At 33.9% G+C, this 27,426-nt stretch overlaps 4 protein-coding genes and 1 non-coding gene across 5 annotated transcripts; 3 read left to right on the top strand and 2 right to left on the bottom strand.

The window, feature by feature from the left end:
- Positions 1–3,073: 3,073 nt before the first annotated feature.
- On the top strand, positions 3,074–3,825 carry LOC124837315 (auxin-responsive protein SAUR50). Its single transcript, XM_047312643.2, has one exon. The coding sequence runs from the start codon at positions 3,169–3,171 to the stop codon at positions 3,487–3,489; it is 321 nt and encodes a 106-aa protein (XP_047168599.1). The 5' UTR covers positions 3,074–3,168; the 3' UTR covers positions 3,490–3,825.
- An 8,153-nt stretch (positions 3,826–11,978) lies between these two features.
- LOC124837295 (ribosome-binding factor A family protein) lies at positions 11,979–13,865 on the top strand. Its single transcript, XM_088107486.1, has 4 exons — positions 11,979–12,359; positions 12,444–12,617; positions 13,092–13,300; positions 13,500–13,865. Exons 1-3 carry the CDS (start codon positions 12,024–12,026, stop codon positions 13,230–13,232), a joined length of 651 nt encoding a protein of 216 aa, XP_087963612.1. The 5' UTR covers positions 11,979–12,023; the 3' UTR covers positions 13,233–13,300; positions 13,500–13,865.
- A 4,627-nt stretch (positions 13,866–18,492) lies between these two features.
- On the top strand, positions 18,493–20,603 carry LOC124837294 (amidophosphoribosyltransferase, chloroplastic). Its single transcript, XM_047312620.2, has one exon. It carries the CDS (start codon positions 18,508–18,510, stop codon positions 20,305–20,307), a length of 1,800 nt encoding a protein of 599 aa, XP_047168576.2. The 5' UTR covers positions 18,493–18,507; the 3' UTR covers positions 20,308–20,603.
- Positions 20,604–21,707: 1,104 nt separating this feature from the next.
- On the bottom strand, positions 21,708–27,034 carry LOC124837292 (FMN-linked oxidoreductases superfamily protein). Its single transcript, XM_047312619.2, has 10 exons — positions 26,752–27,034; positions 26,542–26,658; positions 26,218–26,454; positions 25,491–25,779; positions 25,144–25,382; positions 24,379–24,651; positions 23,889–24,170; positions 23,615–23,735; positions 23,075–23,244; positions 21,708–22,241 (listed from the first exon to the last, which is right to left on the bottom strand). Exons 1-10 carry the CDS (start codon positions 26,986–26,988, stop codon positions 22,143–22,145), a joined length of 2,064 nt encoding a protein of 687 aa, XP_047168575.1. The 5' UTR covers positions 26,989–27,034; the 3' UTR covers positions 21,708–22,142.
- A 91-nt stretch (positions 27,035–27,125) lies between these two features.
- Positions 27,126–27,209, bottom strand: TRNAL-CAA (transfer RNA leucine (anticodon CAA)). The gene has a single exon. It is a non-coding gene; the product is annotated as a tRNA-Leu (tRNA).
- Positions 27,210–27,426: the final 217 nt, after the last annotated feature.

Genomic DNA, 27,426 nt, shown 5'->3' with positions numbered 1-27,426 from the left:
AAAATGTAAAGGTGTTGGAATTTGTCCAGTAAAGTGTTTTTGTCATCTTAACAATATTATGATTGTTTGGCACTGTGAAAAACAAGGCTGGAGGACAGATGACAGAAAATTCAGGACACTGCCGTATAGGAGTTCCTCAGCTTTCGAATATCACTTTTTCAACGTAGGAAACGTGGTAAAAAGTAGGAAGAACGAAGGCAGGGTTAGAACACTATAATATGGTATGCATCTGATATAGATTTGTGTCTGGTAACAATTTTTGTATATAGTGTTGGATGTTTAGGCAGGACCACATGGGGAAGCTTGCGGTATTGAGACACTTATAATTGTAGTAGCAAACATTGAAGTAGTGATATGTAGGTTGAAAAATTGACAAGCAAGAAATAGCTTTAATTACCACTTTTGTTATATATACTTTGATCTTATCCCTTTTTGTTCTCCACTCGAGCAATTAATATGAATGTCTTCCGAAGAAAAGAACCAACCACGTTGAGCATGACCTCTCAAAATCCATGTTCATATTCGAAACTTACATGACAGCTTAGCTTGTTTTCTCTTCATCAAACATTTAAATAATCACAATATAGACATGTGCAATTACCATCCAAATATATAGTCAAATTCTTATCCAATTATTCGTGCAACTGAAAGGTGGCGAGGCCTTTTCTCCGAAGATCAAAACTCAATTAGTTATAGCTTTATCAGGTTTGCTTTTCGTTTCTGCTCAATAACTGAAGTTAAATTTTGACAGAAAAATTAATAAAACAACATCGTGTGTGTATGTGTTGATCTTCAGCTGTCACGGTCTATTACGGCTGAGGTTTATCCGTACGTTCACGAAGATTATCGGTTGATATGACACTGAACATGTTGAGTTCTAGACGTTCCTGACGCATCTATTAAGAAGTGAACTTTAAACTTAATTTAATTTCACATATACTTGTAAAGTAAAGTTTGCACCCATTTATATATTTTAAGTTAATCTTATTTCTGGTCGATTTGTGACTTTCAATACACTCTCTCACTTAATATACATTTTGAGCATGAGACTGTATATTAATAGATGGTCTGATAGTGACCCGATAACAGATAAAACAATATGTTCAACAAATAACAAATATCGCTATAATATGTTCTAACTTGACTATAATACTATATTAAAAAGTAGATTTTAAGTCTATTTTACCGCTGAGGTTTATCCGTATGTGCGTATGTGCATGAAGATTAATTGTTGGTATGACACTGAACATGTCGAGTTCTACACGATAAGACATGTTCATGAAAGTGGGACATGAATAATTTTTTTCAGGAAAAACAAGTGGGAAGCCAGCTGCATTCATGAATGCAATAAGATGGGAATGCAAAAGGTGAACAAGGTGATTAGTATTCGATTGGAGGATAAGTAACGATGTATTTAGTATAGTACTGAGTTGAAAACGTAGAAAGTAGGAGAATTTAGGAACACACATGGGTTTCTGCAAAGTTTGTTTTGTTGGCATTGAGTGTAATGTCGGATTGAAGTTGATTTCACGTGTCATTCATGAGGTCGAGGTATCACAAAACAAAACCAACAATCACAAAATCCAAATCAATACCATCACCAGGTTGTACCGGAGAGTACTTGTAGGTCCGTCATCAGGTGATACTAACCACTGTGTTCACATTTTTATACGCTTAAACCAAAAAATTATTATATTATACATAATAGTTTGTCACATTATATATGATCTTTTAAAAAATAAATAATTTATACATCACCTAGTTTCTTTATTTATTTTTTCCATTTGTCTCTGCTACATTATATTTTAATTGCGTGTTTGTCTTCATCACCTCTTTCCTTGGTATAATTTGTTAGGAAAATTTATGTATATAATACAATATTACTCAACGTATGATGGTGGCATGTCTTGATTTTTTCGTGCTTGTAGGGATAGATGCGTACAAATAAAATAAAATTTATATGCCTGTTGTGATTAAAGAATAGCCACTGATCGTATATAAATACCCAAAGAGGTATGGGTCGGTGGGGTTAGGTGTGCGATATAAGCCACATAAATACGTATATATTATTTTCTTTTTTCATAGTGTGTATATTTATTAATCATCAATCATATTTTATATAAGCTAATGACGTTCTCTATTTCTTTAAGATATATTTCACTGTTACTCCTCCAGCAAGCTTATTTTATATACAATAATAATCAAATATAAGTTAACAAGTACGGACATTACGTATTCTTAAAAGTAACACTACTTCCCGTTCTCCTGAATATATACATTTTTAAGAAAGAAAAAATAAGAAAAATGTTTTTCGATATTTATCTTAACTTTTTATTTTTTTTTAGTGTTTTGAAAGTTTCACATAAATTATAAATAAGACAAATTTATAATATATAATATAAGTATACGTATTTTACAAGTTAATTTTTGTGAGTTAGATTAAATTAAATTAAAGTTTATTTTTTAACATAAGGTAAAGTCGAGTAAAGTCTTATTATCTTAATATTTGTTGTTTATTAGGCATAGGGTATAGTTATTTTAAAGATATTTGTTGTTTGTTAGACATATTGTTCCATTCGCTATCGAATCACTCATTAATATTTATTCTCATTAGAAATAAGGTCAATTTAGAATATATAAATAAATACAAATCTCATTTTACATCTTAGTTTTATCGGATTTAGATCTTAACTTTATCATATTGAGTTAGATTTAAATTTAACTTGTTAAGATAATTTATTATTTTCTTAAATTTAAATTTTTAAAAAGTATATAACTTTATAGCCCATTATAAATTATGTGGCATGAATTAAAAAAAAACGTATTTAAAAGTGTAACAGATGAAATGATGTAGGAGATGAAAGTGAGATAAAAAAGTAATTTTAAGAAAATGTGTGTGGGGGTTATAAAGTAATGGAGGTACAGATAGGGTCCATGTCAACGTTGGCATTGGGAGGACCAACATAGAACAGTGAAGGACAGTGATTTGGTTCCCACAATGTCCTTACAGAAATACACATACCCCAAAACACCCGTGTCCTACCCTTCGCCCCCACCCTCCACATGAATAACTACCCTCTCTTTCTCTTCATAAATACACCTCTTCACCTTCTTCAGTAATCATCAACTTCCAATTCTCTCTCTCATTTTCTCTCTCTCCCTCAAAACATGGCCATCAGAAAATCAAACAAGACTTCTCAAACCACAGTCCTCAAGCAAATCCTCAAAAGATGTTCCAGCTTGGGAAAGAAGAACGACTACGACCATGACGATTATGCCCTTCCTCTCGATGTCCCCAAAGGCCACTTCGCTGTCTACGTCGGAGAAAACAGAAGTAGATACATTGTTCCCATCTCCTTTTTGACTCATCCTCAGTTTCAGTCTCTCCTTCGACAAGCTGAGGAAGAGTTTGGCTTCGATCACGATATGGGACTCACTATACCCTGCCAAGAAGTTGTTTTCCGCTCTCTAACATCCACGCTACGATGATCCATTGCTTCATGAAGAAAGATCGAAGGTGGTCGAGAAGAAGCTTCTCTTGCTTCTCTTTTTTAACACCCATCCATCTCTCTTCACCGTCTATGCGTTGTGTTTCTCACCTTTTTGTCCCATTCTTTTTTTCTTCTGCTTTTTAACAGCTAGCCCCATTTGGGCTTTTAGATGTTCATCATGAGACTCTAACTTTTGTCCCCATGAAGAATTTCTACGGGTGAAAATTGTATAAAGGGTTTGCTGTTCATCAGATTTTCCTCGCAGAGGTTCTATACTGTATGCCCTGTGAGAGAATTTAGTTTTTTTCAATGGAATCTAGGAAGTTTGATGTCACGGATACCTCTTTCTGTTTCTCTCTCTCCCTGTGAAAAAAAAAATAATGATTATTTAACAACATTTTTTTGACAACATTTTAACATCATCTACGTGTCATTCTATGATTGGTCCATGTTAGTGTTTATGATTATTGTTCCGTATGTGTGGTTCACTCTTCAGTCTGTTGGTGGGAGACCTGCAAAAGATTCTCCGATGCCAAAGTCAGTTGAGAGCTATGGCGTTTTTCTCAGACAATAATAAAATGCATATCTACCACTCACCCTGGATATGTATTTATAATTTTCGCTATGGGCTTAGGATTAGTGAAAAGTTAATCACGACCCAATTCAGCCCAATAGCTTTTAAACCCTACTTACCTTAAACTCAGATGGTTAGTAACGCGACCGGCCGCCCTCGGGTCTTATCCTCAAGGCCGGCCGGTCCTGAAGGCTTCGGGTGAGTCTTGATTATGGGTGGACGGGTGTCCACCCTGCCATACATAACCTTTCACCACAGTGAGTAATTACGGGCACATGGGCGTCCGCCCGTCAACACGTAACCCTTCCCAATCAGTAAGTAAAAAGGGTAGTTTTCTGGGTCCCGTATGGTGATGTGGGCGGCCGGTACGAGGACGCGGATGTCCTTCCGTACGACGTCAGGTCCCTGTTGGTACAATTATTATTATTGATTGTGGAGTAATTTTGGACCAATCACAGAATGACACGTAAATAATGTTAAAATGTTGTCAAAAAAATATTGTCAAAATATCATTATCCAAAAAAAAATCCTTCGCTTTTAGATTTTTGTAGCTGGACAAAAACAGATAAATATATGTACTTCATATTGTATCCAACATAAAAAAAAAGAATCATTCATAAAGGTAACTAAAAAAAGGTTTATTTCCTTGCTCATAAAGTAAAAAAAAAAAGTTTTACAATTAAGTGTGTAAAATTGTTTTTTTTATAAAAATAGAAAAAATTTATAAGAAATTTATACAAATGTACAAAATTTTTAAAAAATCACGATAACAATCAAGTTGGGAGATCTGCACCATGATTTTAAATAAAAAAAGTCTTACATCTCTCACCTCATTTTTATTTTGTGTGTCCATTAACACATTGTCAATTTGGAAGTCTTATCTCATAGAATTCAAAAAGGGACATGAAAAAATCAACATATGAAAAGTTCAGTGGAGCAGGTAGAGAGTTCAGTAAAACGAAGAGTTTGATGAAGTATGTGATTAGCTTGGTGGAGTTATTTTATGGAAATCAGAACTTGTTTTATCTCTAGACAACTTTCTATTCAAATTATAAGTCGTCAGCACTCTCATGGAGTTCCAAAAAGAACATGGAAAGCTTTGTGAAATATGTGGAGAGCTCAATGAAATATGTGAAGAGTTCGGTAGAAGTAGTTGGAGGCTGATAACTTTTAATTTCAATATAAAGTTGTTTAAGGACAAAACAACTTCCAATTTCCATAAAATAATTTTATTGAGTTAATCACATACTCTTTTAAATTCTTCACATACTTCACTGAGTTATTTACATGTTTCTTTTCGAGTTCTATGAGAACAATTTAGATACCATATTTGTTTCACCTGAACTTATAATTGGTAATAGAAATGGTTGAGATGCTTGACAAATTCCAAATTGATTGAATAAAAAAAAAGTTGTGTGAATGATATACTATTTTTTATTTAAAATAGTGTAAAAATTGTACAACTTGCTTATTCTCGTATTTTTTAAAATTTCTTATTTCTATAATTTTCCTATCATATTTTTCTACTTTTATTAAAAAAAATGTAAAATTATTATAAAAATTAATTTTTCTTAAAACTGTTTAGAATAAATGTGAAAATAATATAAAGACGGAAGTAAAGACTATAGACAAAATAAATATGTGTTTATTGCAAAGTAAGGGGAGAAGAGAAGCAGTGGTGAGAGAAGGTGGTGTACTTAAGTGTGTACGGATATCTGGTTCGACTTTAAAATAAGACCACGAGATAGAATGCCCCACATCACATACTATGATTCCATATTAAGGAAGAATATGTTCACGCCCCCAACAGAACTAATATAAAATCATGTTACTTTTACTTGTGCTTTGGATGGAGAGCAGATTAAAAAATATATCTGAATGTAATTCATTAACGTAAAAATTAAAATTATATAACTATATAAAATTATAGAAGATCTGAATATAATTAGTCAAAATGAAATGGGCAAAAGTTATGATTTTGGTTTTTATAAAAAATGTTTTTTATAACCTTAAAATTAAACTCATTATTTTAGTCTCTATAAAGAAGTATCTTGATTCTTCCAAAATTTTAAATCAATATTTATATTCATATTATTAATTTTAAAATAAATCAATAGATTTTATACAAAATTAAAAATATCGCATGCTAACATTATCCTAGTCATATGAATAGTGTCATAAAAATATAATCATTAACCTTTTATTTGAAATAATGAATATCACATAATATTATCAAAATAATTATTTATATTTAGAAAAATCAAAATGAAAATGAAAACTTGAAACATTTTACATGTACCGAAAACATGATTATATTTATTAAAGTACCACTGTATACTACCACTTTTTTAATTTCTATTTCCAATGTAGTCTTTCCATATTAAAAACACATTTAACCTGCTTTGGTCGAATGTTGATGCTTGAAGTTTGCAATGTGTAAATAATATTTATATTAGTTTATTTGCTTTTTCTTGTACGGTAACCAAATACATTAATCTCTAAAACTATGTGAAAATTAAGTTCAAAATATGTACTGTTAAATTAAGGATGTATGCTATCTGTGTTTTGGTTTTCTAATTTTTAAATTTGATCAGTTAAAATGATTTTTAAAAATTAATTTTTAGAGAGTTAGGAATAAGAGAGAAAGAATGAAACAGCACAGACAATGTACAGTTGTCATAATTTTATTTTAAAATTAAGAAAGAGATATTGGTTTTAAAATATTTTTTTTTATCACTTTTGTTTTTATTTTCTTAAAAATAAAAATAGAGAACAAAGATATCCTAAATTCCGCTGTAAGATGAGTTCCATAATCTAATTTACACTTTTTCTTGTCTTCATTGTGTTTTGTCCTCCTCTTTAATCTCATCCTCATAATTTTATATTTTAAAAAAATTGATGCAACCAACTTGGTAATAAATCAAATAATAAGAGTGTTCACAAGTTAACTTTTACTTAGTTATAAATACAAAAATTGTCTTGATTTGTGTAATATTACACAAAATAATTTATTTTTACAAGATTAAATTTTGTAATATACAAATATTTATAATATAAATTCTGTTATAATCATGTTTCATAATAAATATTACGGACTTGAATAAGAAAATGAGTTATATAGATAACAATTAAAGGTCAATAAGAGAATTTTGTTTAGTAGGTTTAGACAATAAGTGTGAAATGTACATTCTGAATACAGATAAGATTCTATTCAGAATCTCTAAATTGAGAAGATGAGGTGGGTGAGACTTTCACTCTCTAAACTATATATTTAAATTTATAATAATATAAGAATATATTAAATTAATAAAGTAAAATTAATTTATAGTTTGTACATTTCAAAATACTATGTTTTTTTACATTCAAAGTTTCTCAGCATTACTAATTTGATACAAAGCGATGTTTAGTTTAACATCATGAAAAAATTGACATTCAATATGTAAAAGAAAGAACAACAACAAACAGTTACTTGTAAAAAAGTGTGAATTAAAACCTTAAAAATAAAAATAGTAGGATAGACAGAAACTACACCAGTTAAAATTTAATTTAGAGTGCTTATTTGTAATAGATAGTTTTTGTGAATGCAATAATATGGAGTAATCAATAAAGTTATTTTTATCTCCCTGCACACATACATATGTGTTTATATCTTTTGGACACATGAATCTTGAGTTTGTAATATATAAAAAATTATATAAAACTAACTAAAAATTAATATTGATGAAAAATAACATCAAATATTATAATATAGAATTAGAATATGATTTTGAAACTGATACAGTAAGGTTTTTAACAAGATTATCTTTACATGATATTTTGTGATTCATATTTCTTTACTAAGTCAAATATAATTATTATATATTATTTTAAGTGCGGAGTCAAGTGTTTTTATCTTTTAATGTGTAGTCTAAGGTTAAAGTTTTATTATGTGAGAAGTCTTTGTGTTTTTGAACGTTTGATGGTAGTTTTAGAAAATATTCCAATGTTAAAGTAGAAATATATTATACAAATAGCAGTTATAATTAAAGTATAATTTACTTTTGTATTTAGAATTTTTATTTATAAATTTTATAGTGAATTTTAATTAAGGTTCACCTAATTATTGTTCAAATATAAATAATCACATATTTTAACAATAAGTTAATTGATTATAAGGTTGATTTACTCTAATTTAACAAATGACATTCAATCCGTTAAATGACCGTGGACATTGTTTGGTTGATTATTATAATTTATGATTAATTACTGGTTTGATAATTGACGGCTAATTAATCATAAATTATAAATATGAAAAAAGAATATTTTTTCTTTGAATTGAACACAATTAAATATTAAAGATTTTAATATGTGGTCGAATGGAAACAATTTGATAAAAGTAGATGTACAGTTACACATTAAGAAAATTGGTGTTGGGAAGTTGGTAAGTTAGAGAGTAATAGTAAAAGGAACTAAGTTGCATTAAGTGGTGGAGAAAATTTGGAGATAGAAAAGGAAGAGAGGGTTTTTGAAAGAAATGAGGAGAGTGGCAGTACAGTCTTAAAATGAAATGATGATTGGCACTAATTAAAGGGAAAGGCGGTTGCATGAAAAGAGAGTTTGAAAGGAACTGCCCTTCCTTTTGCAGAGAAGGACCACTTCCAGTTGCCAATGCTTAATGCTCTTCTCTTCTCTTTCTTTCTTCTTCCAAAAAATGTCTATTTACTACAATTCATACAACTTTGACCCCATAAAACAGAATCATTCAAAAAGAAACTGTTACCATTTCTATCTTTAGTTTTTACAGATTGGGATATGCGTAGCTTTGTTGGATCTGCTCCGAAGAATATTTTTGATCTGCATCACTTCGGAATTTCTGTATTGGAATTTTCTCCCAAACTGCCCCACCCATGTTCTCCCCTATTTCCTCGAAACACCACTTCTTCGTCTCTTGCATATCTTCAATATCACACTCTTAATTCTATCTTTCATTCTTTGTCTCTTCTGCTGTTCTTCACCAAAACAAAACTCTCTTCTGTTGCTTTCATGCTTTATATCTCAATCTTCCTCCTTCAAAACTTTACATTTTCTACTACCTACATTATAGTCACAAAATTATACGTTAACCATGTTTTTTTGTTTTTCTTATGTTGTCCTTTTCGTCTAACGATGATCGAGTTAGATATGATCCACGTTGCTCTCCAAAACGCATTCATGAGAGCTACATATCGCAAGTGGTTCTCTCGATCTGTTTTATCGCATCTTATTACACCGTATACCTTCTTTCAATCTTTCTTCGTTATTCTTTTTCTTTTCTTTTCTTTTTATAGGAAGTGCTTGAGTTAATTACTAACGAATACCACTCAAACTTACTCACGATGAATTACGACGTCAATAATGTTGGAGGAATCAAATAATGGTTGAACGTGCGTGGCAGAAAGAAAGTAAGAACAGCAATAATGATACTCAATAATTAAGCGTTTGAAGATGGTGATTCTCGCCGTACCATTATCGAATCATCTATCATAATGAAAAGTGATCGGTTATGAAATAACATAACACACACACAAAAATGATGAAATCGAGACCAACCGTTAATTTCGTTACGTGACCTCTGATTATGTGAGTTCAAAGAAATCTAGAGGAGAAAATGTGAAAGATGATAAGGTAAAGGTGATAAAAAAAAAGTTAGGGTGCGGAGGAGCCCAGTGTTGGAGGGAAGGGAAGAGAGGAGCACGTGAGATGGGGCCCAGAGGACAGAAGAGTAATGGAACATATCAAATGCGCCCACGTGACTGGCCCATTGCATTTCTATACATACTTATATTCCATTATACTCTGATTTAAATTGAATTAAGTGTGGTATAGTAAAATGTATTCTAATTTTTTTTACATGTATAAAATCCCTACAAATAGAAGTAAAAAAAATTAAATACATTATTATTTATATCCTTCAACATCGCCAATATATGTTATAAGAAGAATCATCTTAGAATAGCCGGTTCAATAAAAAAGCTCAGTTAAGTGCTTTAGTGTGTATATTTTGGATTATAAAATCTGTTCTTAAAATTGATGAACCGGAAAATAAGAAAAAAATATTTTTACGATATTTTTTTCATAAATAATCATTTGAATTTTTTTAATATAAAATATTTAATTAAAACGTAAATTAAATAAAAAATTAACAAAATATTTGTGAGTCGATTGTATAAACTAATATAGTTGTGTATATATTATAACTCCAAATAAAAAAGTAAAATTACTCGTTTGAATTGCAAATTGACAATTAATAAACTTTGATGTTAAGATTTTCTGCATCCATCCATTTTTGCCCAACGTGATCAGGCCCTGGCTACAATTTGGGCCACCATTAGCAAGGTTTGGGTGTTGCTCCCTCCACCACCACAGCCTTCTCCCTCCACCTCCCCTTTACTATTTTGTCCCTCAGTAAAATTTTATTTTTAAAATTATTGTTTTTTAATTTTACTCATTTATAACATATCTCACTTATAACCTACGTAGTTCCTTGTATGAGTAAAATATTTTTCTGCAAAACTCAATGATCGTGAAAAGAATTATCAAGCAATCTTCCTCTTGCTTGCTTTCGGTGCAGTACGTGGTGCACTGCGTTTGTGGTGTAGCGTGCTTGTCGTGGTTCCTCTCCAATAATCATAAACCCTAAACCCTTCCAATAATTCTTCCAATAATATTTCCAATAATCCTTTAACCCAAAAACATAAAATGAAAACGAAGCCTAAACGGATGACATCCTTCAACGGATGTCAACATCCGTTTAAGGCAAAACGGATGTCGACATCCGTTTGGCCTTAAACGGATGTTGACATCCGTTTCGCCTTAAACGGATGTTGACATCCGTTGAAGGATGTCATCCAGCTTTTCCAAATAGAGTGCGTGGCAGTCGCTTTTCCAAATACTAATATATTTATCTATCATAATTTCGTTTCATTTTTCTTGCCTTTGTTTATTTGATTGTGCCACCCAAGATTTCAATACTAATTATTTGTTTTTCAGAATTCCATCGGACATTCTGAAGGTTCGGCATGAGTCTGTAATTAATGGCTTGTATGGTGATCTCCCTAGACAATGCAGAAGTTGTGGGCTGAGATTCAGAAGCCAAGAGGAACACAGAAGTCACATGGATTGGCATGTGACCAAGAATCGGAAGCAGAGAATCTGTCGTGAATGGTTTGTGAGGGAGAGGATGTGGCTTAGTGGTGCAGAGGCAGTGGGAACGAAGTCAGTAGCAGCTTTTTTTCCGACAGAAAGAAAAGAAGAAACGAAAGATGAACAAGAGTTGGCGGTGGTAGCAGAAGAGGAGCAGAAAAGATGTGCATTGTGTGAAGAGGCTTTTGAGGAGTTTTACAGTGATGAAATGGAGGAGTGGATGTATAGAGGAGCTGCGTACCTGTATCAACCCACAGAAAAATTAGCAACAAGCATGGAGAGGTCACAGTTAGGTCCCATAATTCATGCTAAATGCAGATCAGATCCTAAAATGCCTCTCTCCCGACATCTTCCAGAGGTATATTTTAGAATGCTACTAGTAACATATTCTCTTTCAGTATATTAGTTTATATTTAAATATTAAAATAATAAAATAATAAAAATAAAAAATTTTAACTTTAAGGATATAATTGGAATTAAAGATAATTGGGGAGGTGGAGGGAGAAGGCTGTGGAGGTGGAGGGAGCAACACCCGCAAGGTTTTGTCCGAGGAGCATGGAGTAAGGAAAAGAAAATGGGCTGCTCTTTCCTGCACCTCCCTTTTCGCATACTCATAAAATTTTAATTTCCTATTTTACCCCTTCACCAGTCACTTATTGTATCATATATTTTTGATCCAGAAATACCTTTTAGATTGGGCTTTGTGTTGGGCCGGGTTGAGAGCTTAAAAAACATGTTGTGTCTTCTTTGGTTGCTCCCTCTGCATCTAATCTTCAAAGAGCAGTGTAGTGATAGCAATGTTTCACCCAGCAGTGGTTGCATCATGTCCCTGTCCGAATCCTTATCCTTGGCGCCATCACTTCCCCGGCGCAAGCGCAGGTTCAGTGACGGTGACGGTGACCCCAATGCGAATTGTGAGAGAGAAGGCGGTGGTTGGTTCCAGAATAAGGTGCATGGCCAATCCTAGAAGAGTCCAAATGGTGGCCAAGCAAATAAGGAGAGAGCTCTCTGATATGCTCCTCACCGACAAAGTGTTGCAGTATGCTGTTCTTCCCGAAACTTCCTTAGGAGCCGACCGTTACCTATCTTCCCTCACCACCATCACTGATGTCCAAGTTTCCGGTGATCTCCAGGTATCTTTCCTTTCTCTGTCTCTCTCTCTACAATTCCTTAACCGCTATTAAATTCTTTCCTTACTCGCCAAACATCATATGTAGGTGGTTAAGGTTTTTGTCTCTGTTTTTGGGGATGAAAGAGGGAGAGAAGTAGCCATTGCCGGCTTGAAGTCAAAGGCTAAATATGTTCGCAGTGAATTGGGGAAGCGTATGAAGTTGCGCTTAACTCCTGAGATACGCTTTATTGAGGATGATTCTTTTGAGAAAGGAAGCAGGGTATGCGTGCTTACTTTTGTGTTTGTTACTGTACAGTTGCAAGATCCTTTAGTTTTCCTTGTCCACGTTTTTTCTTAGTTCCATTAAGGTTGTTTATTGGTCGGTGAATAATCCAAAACCAAGACCTTGTGCTTGCCATTTGAAGCCGCGTCTGATTGTTTTTATTCTGCTTTACTCTGTATGGTTTATACAGCAATCTGAAGTGTGCATAAACTGGTACATCATGTTTCAATTTTTGGATTTTTTTTATTTGGGGGACCTAAATCTACATTTTTTGTTTCTCGTGGTGGAATTGTGGGTCTCACAATTCCGGGAAGAATTTAAATATCTTCACCAATGAGGCATCCTTTCATAGTTCGTGCTTTCATGTGCAAGTCATTCTTTTTTCTCAGCAAATTGTAGGTGGCCACGCTTATATTGGATGTGCTGTGAGTTTTTGCTAATCTGATGCATCCACAACGCTGTAATTTTCAGGTGATTGCAATATTAGATAAAATAAAGAATGAGAAGAGTTCAGGGAGTCAAAACAAGGAGCGGTTGGATTCATCAACAAATGAGGATGATGATGATTGGGATGGGGAAGATCCTGAAGAAGGTGTCATTTATGTGGAATAGATGCCCCCAATGCATCAGTACAGTCACTGTGCCTTGTTTGGTGTGGACTGATCTTTCGATCTTGATAGGTATGTTTTAATGTCAAGCAGCTACACTTTAAATAATCATACTCTAAGGGATGATTTAAGCACTCTGGTCGAACAAAAATAGTTAGTCTCAAGCTTTCTGCTAGGTTTTTGTCAAAGATGCACACATATACTTTACATATATATCCGTGAGATTGCTCAATTTCATTCAGTTATCAAATGGATGATTACTTGTGTGCAGTGCTCGGAAACACTTAACAAAAAAGCTTGGTGGAAACATGCTGTTCTAGTGTTCTCAAATGCAACATCATCTGAATACAAAGACCTTGCATTTTCAACACCGAAGTGATGTAGACCAAATTTTGGTTTTTGGGTTTTCTCCCTATATATCACTTAACCCAGGATGTCAGTATACAAGAGGATTTGCTGTGTAAATTCCTCTTTCTTTCTTTACTTATTCCTGCAAGTGGAATTTAGAATGTTTGCTATTGCTATCCAAATTTAGGTGTCTTCAACTGATTACACTCAACTTCATCCATGTACATGTGATTTTGGTTTCTGTCTTTTTACATGGACTTGGTTAAATTTTGTGGATTATTGGATCTCAGTACAGTGCTCCCTCTTGGTCCTGTTAGACTAGGTTGTCCTCTTGCTTGTTCCCAAATGAAGAATGTTAAGGTTGAAACTGTGTCTTTACGGGGCTTTATGGTTTATAAGCACATAACACAGCATTCACCATAGTTGTTTTAACTTCGTAACCACATTATTGATATCAAATATTTACTAATTATTTTAAATTAATTAAAATAAAGTGAAGGTCAACTTTAATGCTCTACTTAAACCTTCCAAATGCATAAAAGGTAGAGTTTGAAAATGTATTCCCAAATAAAATTCAAACCTTCGTATCAACGAAACTTGTGAAATATAACGGCCAATGAATGACCGAAAGTCTTGAGTAATTTAGGGGTTGTTTTTTCAAATTATGAATTTATATTTCCCGAAATATATATGATAGAAATTTTATTTCTAAGCCTGTTTTAAAATATATTTAATTAAAATGTTCACGTTTTCGAAAATATTTTCTAAATTCTGAATCAATTAAAACAAAAAATAAAGAATTGAAGTTATAAGAGAAATTAAAGAATAACTTGACTTGTTGTCATGGGAATATAACTTACTCATTTCCTTGATGCGAAATTAAATCATGTAGAATCAAGAGGATGTGAGAATAAAACATGTCTGGAAATAGTTTTTTATAATTATGCAAAAATCATAAAAAAAAAATGGACTTCCATATTTGTAAAGATACAAATAGAAATGGTGACAGAAACGTCTCCTTAACTATGAAAATGGGAAGAGGGTGTCGTTCAAGTCTATCCTTTATGGTCCATATGTTTGTTACCCATTTCTCTTGGCCACGGGACATTGGAGGGCTATATACCAAAACATCTTTATCACGACATTCTTATTATCCTCACAGATTCTTAGCAGGGAATAGATTCACTTGTATCATTTATACAACACACCTCATAATTATGCTTCTTAATATAACATCATTATACTATTAATATATTTTAATTAAATTCTTAAATAATTACTTCAAAATCAATAGAGAATATACAGTAATTTTTTTTATTTCATTTCACCTCTACAACTCTTCTTTTGCTGTTAATACATGTGCTTGATTCGGAAATTATCAAAATCAAGTGGTGATAGAGTTGAAGGCAGGTTCTGATTCCACGTTAGTTTATACAAACTTGTCGTGTATGGATTGCATATTTACTCCCACAAATTCACCTTTTACGAATTCAGGAATATCATATCACATTTAAGATATTATTTACTTTAAGAAAATTTGTTATCAAAAAGACAATTCAAATATAACTTTCCTTTTTTTTCACAAAGAAATCCGTACGTTCATCTTCGTCAACAAAACAAGAATCTAATCTCATTCAGATTCGAATGCGTGGTCAACGGTCAGTTTCAGTGACAAAGATTCCCAATGTTAGCGTTTCACATTTTATTTTGAGACAGACAAAACATCTCTTCCTATCCTAAATTCGGAAATCAAATAATACTAAGTTTCTACCAACAAATCTAAATTTACGAAGTAATTTTACTTTATTATTTAATTAATAAAATAATTGAAAGTGATTAGTTCATACTTCTTTTCAAAAAGATCAATTTGTGCTTAAAAAAAATTATACTCATCAGGAACACAAGTGTAAAAAAGGATAATATTTTTCGTCCTTTAATGTCTACTGTGAAACTAATATCATAGTATAACGTCAACCTATAAAATCGATGTTATTTAACGTCGGACTCTTATAACACGCAAAATCATATATTAAATATATTAATGTCGAATGATAAGATTAACAGACGTCTAGATTATTACATTTATTTAGAACAATGTTATTAATATTTTTAATGTTGACTTATTTGTTTTTTTGACTTAAATGCTAGAATTTTACACCAATGAATTTTGTATTTTTAGTCAAAACATTATCATGATTTGTTTTATGCGCTTAATAACATCTATAACTAACATTTAAAAATATACATTTAAAAAAAATAATGAGACGAAAGAAATATTTACTATCATCACCTAATAATAACAAAAATTGAATTTATATTAGTTCTTCATAAGAAGTTTTGTATGAACTGTATGTTTTTTTTACCAAGTTGATTGTTTCTATGTTTCCTCCATGCATTCTACATTCCACTTACATACAAATATTATAGAGAGAGTGTGTGTGTGTGTGAGTTTAGCTTTTATATTAAGTTAAACATAAATCTGCTTATTAAGAATCTTTAATATATTTTTTAATTCCGAAGTCTCAACTATATATTTATTATTATATAATAAAAAGCATTTTTCGCTATTATAATAAATCTAGCTGATGACTAATAATAATAACATCTTCTAGTTTATTAATACGATCTTGATTTATTTGATAACAATAATATGTTCTTAAGTTTATTTAAATATAAAATAACCTATCTTATGGTTTAGTTTGTTGTTATCCCATCATGTAATATATGTTATATCGTGTGAGCACACATAATGTAAAAATTAAACTTTGATTTAAACTACACCATAACTAAATTAACTCAATGATGTAATCTTTTAATGAAATGACAAGGAACAAATTAAAATTGGAAATCTACCGAATTGCGTTGCTCTGATTCTGACGTGTTATTATATAATAATAAAATACTTATTGCGTTGCTGCGTAAGGAAGAGGTAGAAAGGAAAGGTAAAATAAATGGAATGAAAAAGACAAATGATCAATGATGTTATAAGAAAATAAAATTAAATAAGGTGAGAAAGACATTAAAAAGATAAAATTTTATTAGTATATTTATTTATATGCATTTAAAAAAATAAATAAAACATCGAGTATATTTTATTAATTGATTAACTTGTATATATTTTAACTTAACAGAAACTAAATGAAGTGACTTTTATAAAATTAAGTTTACAAGTTTATTGAAATTAAGAATGCAATGATCTGACTATTGTTATAAAAATGAGCAACAATAATTATATACAAAACTTCAAATCCTAACCATCAAGCATCTTAATTACCATAAAACTCAAACTCGCACATAATAAAGTACTAGGAATTTTAGAGTGAAAGAATAAAAAGAGCACAATAATTTTCGTTAATTTTTAGTTTTTACTTTTAATTATATAGTAAGATAAAACATTCTAACTAATGAAAAATGTTTTATTTTGTTTGTGTATTTTTTATTCAGAAATAATAATATTGTTTAATCATATTAAAACGCAAAACCACCTGTCTCGGGCTAGCTAGAGATGTATTATAATTATTTAATAATGTCATTAATATCAAATCATGCATTTTTTCTGCTTTTAATTATAATATTCAAATTAAAAATAATGTTGGTTTTGCTCATAAAAGAAGCCATTCAATTTTAATTAATTAGATCATTTGATGTTATGAATAGCATAAATGAAAAGTGAGGGAGAGAGTACGAAAAGTATGACTTTATAAAAATTGAAATAATTAAGTTAATATAAAGATGTAATGCTTTAATGAAATAACGACAGGGAAATAAAAAATGAAAATCCACCGAATTGTGTTACTCTGATCATGAACTCTGACGTGGTGTGGACATTGGATTATCCAAAAGACAAGAAGTGCTTAATTAGAACATTGAGAAGTTATCCTACTTAGACATACGTGGGTACACGAAGAAGTAGAACGAGAAAAGGACATCTGATGGAAAAGTAATAAAAATATATAAAACGATCAATTACAATTTTGGGTTTCCCATTTTATCTACATTTTTAAAAATTAAATATTGTATCTTCCATGTTTAAAAAACTAATTTATTTCTTCAAGTAGTTGTACAGTTCAAAAGGTAATGATATTGAACAATCAATCATATCTCGAATTATTTAGTAAACCATGGATATAATCGGTCACTAATCAAGTTGATTTATTGTGAGTAAAATCATATTAATTTTAATACTGATTAATTAAAAGTAACATATGAATACATGTAATTGGATGATGAATTAGTGAATATTAATTAAAAATTCTGAAATTTATAAATAAAAGTTTGAAATAAAAAACATATAATTTTAAATTTATTATATCATTAATAATTAGCACAAAATATATTTCAAACAATCAAATTGATTCAATATCATTAATCTCTACCTCATATCCAAACAATATATATAAATCTAGTTTAAAATTATTATCTTGGTTCAATAATTGTTGTCTGTGACAAAACTCTATCATTATTGTTATCTCAATAACAGGAATATTTATATGAGAACTAAAATATATTAACAATTCTTTTTAATAATATTTTGATAATACATTATGTGTAATTGTTTATTAGTTTATATATTTAAAATCAATCAATCACAAACTACAAAAAAGTTATAAAAAATAAAAAAATCTTTACCGTTATATAAACTATATCACCCTAGCTGAATTATCTTCATATTTTATATATCATAGCGCGTCTCGAGAATATATTTATAATTACACCATTGACTTAAATAATGAAAAGAAAAATAAATAAATAAATAAGTTAGACTCACTCCTACAAAGTAATCTCTACGTACCAATAAAAAGAGAAGGATATTATCGAAGGAGAAAAATAAAAAAATAATAGAATGGTCAGAATAAAAAAAAGAAGGTGGGGAATATTGGAAACGGAGAAAGGGTGAAAAAGAGGTGTTTGATGGGTCCCAGTAAACAACTATGAAAAGGCAGAAGAAAGTGTTTGTGTTTAAATATCAATATCCTTCGTCTAGTTTCTTCTTCATATCGTGTTCTTCTGTTTTTCTTCTTATCATGGCCGCGTCTAATCTCTCCACCCTCTGCTCCTCTTCACACTCCAAACCTTCTTCTTTCCCTTTGTTCAACACACAAAGCTTCGGCGTCAACAGTAACACCGTTTTTCTCAACAACACAAACTCCTTTCAAACCCTTCTCTCTCATTCCACCCACAATCCCCGCTACACTCTGCCTCTTCCATGCACCAAAACCACAAACACTTTCGCCTCTGTCAATGATGACGAAAAGCCTCGTGAAGAGTGCGGCGTTGTGGGCATCTACGGCGACCCAGAAGCCTCCCGTCTCTGCTCCCTCGCCCTCCACGCCCTCCAGCACCGTGGCCAGGAAGGCGCCGGCATCGTCGCCGTCCACGACAACCTCTTCCACTCAGTAAACGGTGTTGGCCTCGTTTCTGACGTCTTCAACGAGGCTAAGCTCTCTGAGCTGCCCGGCTCCTGCGCCATTGGCCACGTCCGCTACTCCACCGCTGGCCACTCCAAGCTCGTGAACGTCCAACCCTTCGTCGCCGGCTACCGTTTCGGCTCCGTCGCCGTCGCGCACAATGGAAACTTCGTGAACTACCGCTCCCTGCGCGCCAAACTGGAAGACAACGGGTCCATCTTCAACACGACCTCCGACACCGAGGTCGTGCTCCACCTGATCGCCACCTCCAAGCACAGACCTTTCCTACTCAGAGTCGTGGATGCCTGCGAGAATCTGAAGGGGGCGTACTCCCTGGTGTTCCTCACGGAGGACAAGCTGGTGGCCGTGAGGGACCCCTTCGGGTTCCGACCTTTGGTGATGGGAAGGAGAAAGAACGGCGCTGTGGTTTTCGCCTCGGAGACATGCGCGCTGGATTTGATCGATGCGACGTATGAGAGAGAGGTGAACCCGGGTGAGGTTGTGGTGGTGGACCACACGGGAATCCAATCCCTCTGCCTCGTGACTCATCAGGAGCCAAAGCAATGCATCTTCGAGCACATATACTTCGCACTTCCCAACTCTGTTGTCTTCGGGAGGTCTGTGTACGAGTCCAGGAGGAAATTCGGGGAAATACTGGCCACTGAGAGCCCGGTCGAGTGCGACGTTGTGATTGCGGTTCCCGATTCTGGGGTGGTGGCTGCTCTTGGCTACGCTGCAAAAGCTGGGGTTCCCTTTCAGCAGGGGTTGATAAGGTCGCACTATGTGGGGAGGACTTTCATCGAGCCCTCGCAGAAAATAAGAGATTTTGGAGTGAAGCTGAAGCTGTCTCCGGTGCGTGGCGTGCTTGAAGGGAAGAGGGTCGTGGTGGTGGATGACTCCATTGTGAGGGGCACCACATCTTCCAAGATTGTGAGGCTGATAAAGGAGGCGGGTGCTAAGGAGGTCCACATGAGGATTGCGTGTCCACCCATTGTTGCGTCATGTTACTACGGTGTGGACACCCCCAGTAAGGAAGAATTGATTTCCAACAGGATGAATGTGGAGGAAATAAGGAAGTTCATTGGCTCTGATTCCCTCGCTTTTCTTCCCTTGGACACGTTGAAGAGTTTGTTGGAGGAGGATGCCCCTAACTACTGCTATGCTTGCTTCTCCGGAAAATACCCTGTTCAGCCGGACGAACTTAAACCCAACAGCCTCAATAAGTTTGATTGGGAAGATGCTTTCAATGGCAGTTTGAAACCTATTGAAGACGAGGTTTGGGCTAGAAACCAGGAGGCTGGGAATAACATTGTTAGTGTCTGAGAAATGGTAATGGTTCTGTTATGTTCTGTTTTCTTATGTTTGTTGGGTAAGGGTAAGCTAAGTGGGTATTGGTTGTTGGGTTGTGTAGATGAATATGTCAAACCACACACACTACACTACTACTACTACAAGAAGCTATAATTATACACAGTAATCTGGATTCCCGAAACCCACTGCTTAATAAGTACCCTTTGTTGGTCTGCAAGTGTGTTAAGATATGCATATATGGAGCTCTCTCCTTGTTTAGAATTGGAGGGACACACCAGATTAAATTCTGAAATGATGTTTTTTGTCAATGTAGTTCCTTAAATTACTCAAATAGAATGAACTATGAAACCTAAATATTTCAAACATTTAAGGGACTGTTAATTTTCCATATCTATCTAAGTATATAACACTGGTTAAGAGGATAAACTTATTTGATACTTTTAATAATGTTTTTGTACATCTTTAAACCTGTTGTTACTTTTGATTTGTTGTTATAATTAAACCATGTTTTAATATTTGACAATGTGCTTTGTTGGATAACTACAAGGTCATAATATTAAAAGTAGTTTCTAGTGATCATCAAATGGTTTTGTTACCAATGGCATCGCCTTATTCTTTCAATATAGACACCGGCGGGCTGTCGCATTTTTTCGAACTTTGTTCATACACGGCTTACTACACAACAAGATCAAAATAATGAGTACAAGAAAGTAGTCTCAATCCAAAAAACTAAAAAGTGATGATCCCACTTTTTAAAAAAAAAACAGCTGTTGTTTATATGTGCAATACCAAAATGACGAAATAATGACTGAGTAACAGGAGAAAACATCTCAATAGCATCCTAGTAACTTTTTACAGCCCTTCATATTTTCTATTTTTTTCTTTTAGCTTATAATTACAAAAATGCTATTTGTAGATCATTTATCAAAAAAAGAGATAGTATCTCAAAGTAGGAAGGAGAATAACCTCTATCCAAGAACATAGAAAATCTCGCATTTTACAAAAGGTGAGGTTGATCCCAAACACAAATTTTTGTTGCTTTAGTGGAACATTAAAAGTAACGAAATAATGTCTATTCGTAGAATAGAAAACCATCTCTAACCTAAACAGAAAAAAAAAATGAAGTGTAAAATCATAATGCCGATCCAAAAGAAAAAAATAACAACTGTAATTTCAAATTGTCCTCAAGCAACAACAAAAAAGCACAAAAGCATAAGAACTTTTGATTTTCCTTTGTTTCCATGTTGTAATGCTTGTCAACATATTAAAACCTTAATTCATTCGTGTCGTTCTATTAGTGTAGTCAAATTAAGTATTGTGACTTATCACGACACTTCACGAATAGCATGGTGCCACGAAAGGAATGGTCGATGACGCGTGTGTGGTTCACTTTTTCGCCACCTCCCTAGAAATGAAAGAACAGACAAGTTCATATAAATTGAAACACATTTAAACATGGGTAATTCTCTCCAACAACCCTACTCACCACATAAATGAGTATTGCGAGCACAAAAGTCAAAACTGACCCAAGTCTAAACAATTAATGCTTACACTACAAACGTCAAATTTTATTAAATGTTCAGTCTCTTCTTAGTAGAGAGGACTGAAACTATAGAATATGGGTTGAGAAATCGAAATCAAAATCAAAGTCAAAGTCAATGATGAACAATTCCCCCAATGAAACAAATAGATAAGAATGCTGCCTAATGTCTCTTCAGCTTTTTGCAGCTAACACGGGGCAGTAAGAAATGGGAAAGACATCAAATAGTCAAATACACACCAGATGTCTCCTCATGAGTCAGCAGTAGAGAAGAAAATGGTTCTCATCAAAATAAGAATCACCAGAATTAACCATTTTCAGCTCTATCGTACGAGTTTGATTTATGCTTTGGTGCAAATGTAAAGCCATCAGGAACCTTGCCGAGTAGCATCTCTGATATTCGTATCTGTGCGTGAAAATGTAAAATAAGAGGGGAAAATATGAAAAGAATATGTATGGGGAAAAAATATACGAAAAGTAACATGCAAATTAAGCAGAAGAAAAAATTGGAAGAGCACGAGGGACTGAGATATTATGCTAACATAAGATGCTTTGATAAGAAATATGCTCAAAGAACAAAGTACTGCATTAAATTTATTGCCACAGTACAATGTTTTCATATTTGCTGGCTTATTGGTATTTTTTTCCATGTCTGGTCAAACCCCTTTTTTCTTTATAACTTTCAGAGGTGATACAGAGCAACGGCCGAGCCTATAAGTTAATTAGTTAATGTATATAAAATATTGACCTGGCTTGAAGGTTTCTATACATGCCAAAATCACCTAAGGAGAGATTCTACCACTTTTTGTCAGTAGGTGATACGCTTCCCCATCTTATCTCCAATGCAATCATTCATAATCTTATCTAGTATGTCACACTCATCCAACGCAACATTCTCATCCTCAACTATAAACCCTTTAGACAAGCCAAAACATTAATTAATTATTACCCCTACTTTCACAATTGAAGATAACTTGAAAGATTATATAATTAGAAATCATTAGATAAATTGTAAGACTGTAAATAAATAATTAGCAAGTGTTCCTAGTCTCAATCTTCATCTTTCACAAGAAACATTTCCCTGCCGCCTACATCTTATGTTTAATAAGAAAAAAAACACTTGTTCTACTGTTTGAAGCAGCACATGATAGAAAATACCTCTCCATGAACTCAATTTCCCTAAAGAAATTAACAGAGAGACTTGGAATTAATAATTTGAAATGAAAGGGAACTGCATACCCAATCAGCAGCAGAGTCTGAGGCCATTAGTGTCTCAAGCTCATCACGCCCATAGTAAGAAGGTGGACGCCAGTTTAACCGTTGTGGAACTACATCCAAAAGACCAACGGGTACATACCTGCAAGTGTAGCTAAGCCATTCCAACAAGAACCGCCTTGTTGTCTCAACCCCTGCAGCACAATATAAAATTGAAACTTCACAATTGGAAAAGAGGGTGAAAGAAGATAGGCACACTTAAAAGCTGGGGAACAAAAGCATAAACAATAATACTTGCTCTTAAAGTTTGACTATGCACTATATACCCATTCATGCAAGCAAATTTGACAGTCAAATGAGACACTCCAAAGCGACATGTTCCTAGTCCAAAAGGAGGCTTCCCCAAAACAATCGCTGCATCCTTTGCAAGACTAAAGGAGAAGAATCTATGCTGTAGAGATTATTCATGCTTTGTACTAGTAATTTAAAACCCTCAACAGATGTTTTTGTTTTCTTTATGTTGCAGTACTAACTATCGCAATTATATCACAGCAGAAAGTATACCTTTTGTGTCAGAACCCCAATGTTCCAGACCAAAATTCACAAAATCCTTGAGAATATTTAGTCGCTCCCCAGAACTGATGTCCCAATGTCTTTGTTCCTTGATCTCTGTAAATATCCAAGGCTGCACAACACAGCCATTAGTTAACACAACTAAAAAGAATGCCCAGTTCAGACACCCATAATGCTTCCAACGAAGACAACTGGCATGAGATGTAATACTCAATGACAAACTAAAATAAATGAGAGAATGGTCGTTGAACCAAAGTATACTTACTTTAACAAGTGCACCACGAGCAATCATGTCCGTAGCAAGTTCAGGGCATTCAGTTCTGTGGTTGTTCCAGTCTACAAATGAAAACACATCTCCATTTCCCACTACTGGCAATGTAGTAGGGGCTTTCCTGGCACACTGGTATACATAGTCCCAGTCAGCAAGCTTGCTATAGCGTTGTTGACGTGACCTACCATGTATTGTCACCGCGCTGGCTCCCCAAGAGCCAATGTCTGCTATCAGAGAATCAATGCGATTCTTCCCTTCAAAATAAGCAGTCCTTACCTAGTTCAATAGATAAGGGGTTTGTGCACACTTTTAGAAAGCTCGTTAAGGAGTTTCAAGAAGTATGATAAGACACTTTCTTTCTCAAGCAAAGGTGATAGGACCAAGCTCAGAAAGTTTCAAAGCCACAAAACAGAGGAAGCTACTAAGATGCTAAAGAGAATGACAAATCATAGTGTTTAACAGTGTAGTATGGCATGTCAAATACCTTGATAGTTATTGGTTTATCCACTGTACCCGAAGCTACTTCTACGATACTTTTCATCCGCGTTGGTTTTGTTAAAAGAGCTGACCCAGCACCCTTATTCACAACTATGTCAATAGGGCAACCCATATTTATGTCAATAAAATCTACAGTACATTCTTGCTCTATTAGTTCAACTGTTCGTGCCACAGTATCTGGATATGCCCCACAGATTTGTACACCAAAAAAATCTTCAGATGAATGTCGTCTTAGCAATGCCCATTCTGATGCTTGACCCTGTAACAAAAGTAAAATCACAACAAATAGAACGTAAACACAGCTTGGCCGGAAGAAAAAAAAAAGTAGATGATTTGGGAAAGAGAATACGAGTTATGCAGAATAGAACATGAAGGATCAAAGAAAATGTATCAAGTTCTATGTTATTGACATTAGATCATCAAAACAGAATTTTAGGCAAACATATAATTGAATTATTGCTTCCAAAATTAAGGAGTTTACATTGAAAAGCATCCCTTCAATGTTATATGTCTATAGAGGATATAATCAATTTGATAAATTAAATTTTTGAAGAAAAGACAGTAAAACAAAACTTTTTGGGAGGTGCCTGAAACCCATATCACATTACCCAAGTTAGATCAAGCACTTAGTAAAATTTTCACTGTAGCAAATACGCCAGGGAACAAACTCCAGACAGAAGGTATACATTATACTGAAGATGAAAGAAAGCAAAATGATTTAAACCAACCAGAAAAAAATCCACATAGTTACCTGCAAAAGATTTGTGCACATTGCCATTTCACCACAAGTCACATCAGCACCTAATTCTTTGCAAACTCTCCGGAAAGGGAGATTGCCAACAGTAGTTAAGGGTGCAAGATACAACTTCCCCCTGAAATCAATAAGCTTCTTCTCACGCGAGTGAGGCTTCAGGCTTATATCAGTTTCCGGGACTATAGCATCAGCTTCAGATTTCGTGCATCTCCTTTCAACAATTTTCTCAGTAACACCTATTTCATAGATATGAAGTCAAGTTACACAAACTGGACATAATGCAAAAGAAATATTTCACAAGTTATATCAATCATCAAGTGCAACAACTACAGATGAACTAGGACCTTCATTTTTTGACTCCTTAGGACCACAATTCTCTTCATTTTGTGCCTCTTCAGGACCACAATTTTCTTCAGTTTTTCTTCGCTTCAGGGGACAAAGTTCATCAGATTCAGATTTTCCATCTATGTCATTCTCACCATCTTTCATAACTTCAGCAGGGCAGTCCAACTTAGAACCTGAGTCAGACGTAACAACACAAGAGCCACTGTCATCAGAATGATCACACTTATTTGAACCAGTGTCAACTCCCTCTTTATTTTCCAAGTCATTCCTTATTGACTTAGACGATCCCTACAACATTTTTCAAAAGAGAGATAGTTTGATTAACATGAAACAGAAATATCTGAAAATGAATAGGAAGTTAGATGTACATCAAATCAAAGCCACATTTAGGGATGGACTATGACCAAAGGGGAAAACTAACAACGGCATTTTAAACCTAGAATTTAAGGTCATTACTGTTTACACTTAGGGAATAAAAAATAGCAGCATGATAATCAAAATTTACATGGAAATTGAACATTTGAATCCACCCAGTTTAACCTCTGAAAATTCAAGATAGAAAACTTGAAGTGCCACAAAAATGCATCTTAATTGAGTAACTTGCTTGAAAACCAACAATGTAACGAAAATGACAAGTAAAACGGCGATCTTTGATGGCCTTTTCCAAAGTGATGGAGAACAAAACACGGATGAAACACAACGAAAAGGAGAGATTAAATAAAATACCAGGAGACCGAGACTTTTGAGTTTGGCATCTGCCTTCGAGAAGGTCATCTTATTTTTCCACAAAAGCTTTTGAACCTCCTTGCTCAATCCATTCACCTCGGAACTATTCTTCGGACCATTTCGAACGCCAGAAGGCACACCACCTTCATGCGTACTCGAAAATCTACACGTTAAGCCATAAGGGCAAGAAACTCCAGATTTAACGAACGGGCATTGTCCATCTAGATCAGACGGTTTCTGCATTTGATAATAACTAGGAATTACATAACGGAATCAGCTCCTAAACAAACCAAAGCCGGAATCAAACAATAGAGAAGCACCTACCTGCGCCTTGAAGCCTTCCAAATCATGGCTGAAACGACATTTGTCTTTATACAGACACGAACTAACATCCCCCGTCTTCGCAATTTGTGGACATAGGTTTTTTGCCGACTTTTGAACCTGCAACATTGAAAAGCAACCGAAGTTCACAGCAATTTGAAATGCGGAAAGAGATTTCATTTGCGGAGGCAGGCAAATGAGAAGTTGGCGTACCTGACGACGTTCGCGTTTGAGTTGGCGCTTAGACTTCTTCTCCTTGGCCAGAACAGAGGTCTTGTTTTCGTTGGGAATGGAAACGTCGTTGTCTGGAGCGGAAGACCGAACCGGAGGGGGCCGGAGGAATTCCTTCTTGACGGGGGCTATGGCCCTGGAGACGAGTTGCTCTGGGGTTTGGTTGGCGGCGACAACCCTCGGGACAGAAATTCCTACGCCACGTTCCTCCTCGTCCATGTTGGGTTAACCGCTTTTGCTTTGCCAGAACAGAACAGTAGGGTTTAATGAAAGAAACACAAATAAAATATCTCATGTCTTGTCTTTTTTTTTTAAAAAAAAAGTAAGTATTTTGAAAAGTAAAAATAAAAAAACAATGTCAGAAGTGGGATTTGAACCCACGCCCTCGTTAGAGGACCAGAACTTGAGTCTGGCGCCTTAGACCACTCGGCCATCCTGACCATTTATGCTATTGAGGTAGACCTGTTTTTATTTATAGATTTTCCCATGTTGAAGTGAGGCACCCAAGTGAATGAGAATGTATGATTTTTGGGAGTTAAATTTCAAAAACTGGTAAAAGATATAAAGAAATGCACCATCTATAACAGTCATTAAATAATTTTCTCGTAAACAATAATATTTAAACACTCATTTTATTTTCTAAAATTAATGTATACC

Source organism: Vigna umbellata, chromosome 2, assembly GCF_029865625.1.
Source record: "Vigna umbellata cultivar VRB3 chromosome 2, Vumbellata_1.0, whole genome shotgun sequence".
Taxonomy (NCBI): domain Eukaryota; kingdom Viridiplantae; phylum Streptophyta; class Magnoliopsida; order Fabales; family Fabaceae; genus Vigna; species Vigna umbellata.
Note: the sequence above shows the minus strand (reverse complement) of the source record. Positions and strands in the feature narration are given on the sequence as shown.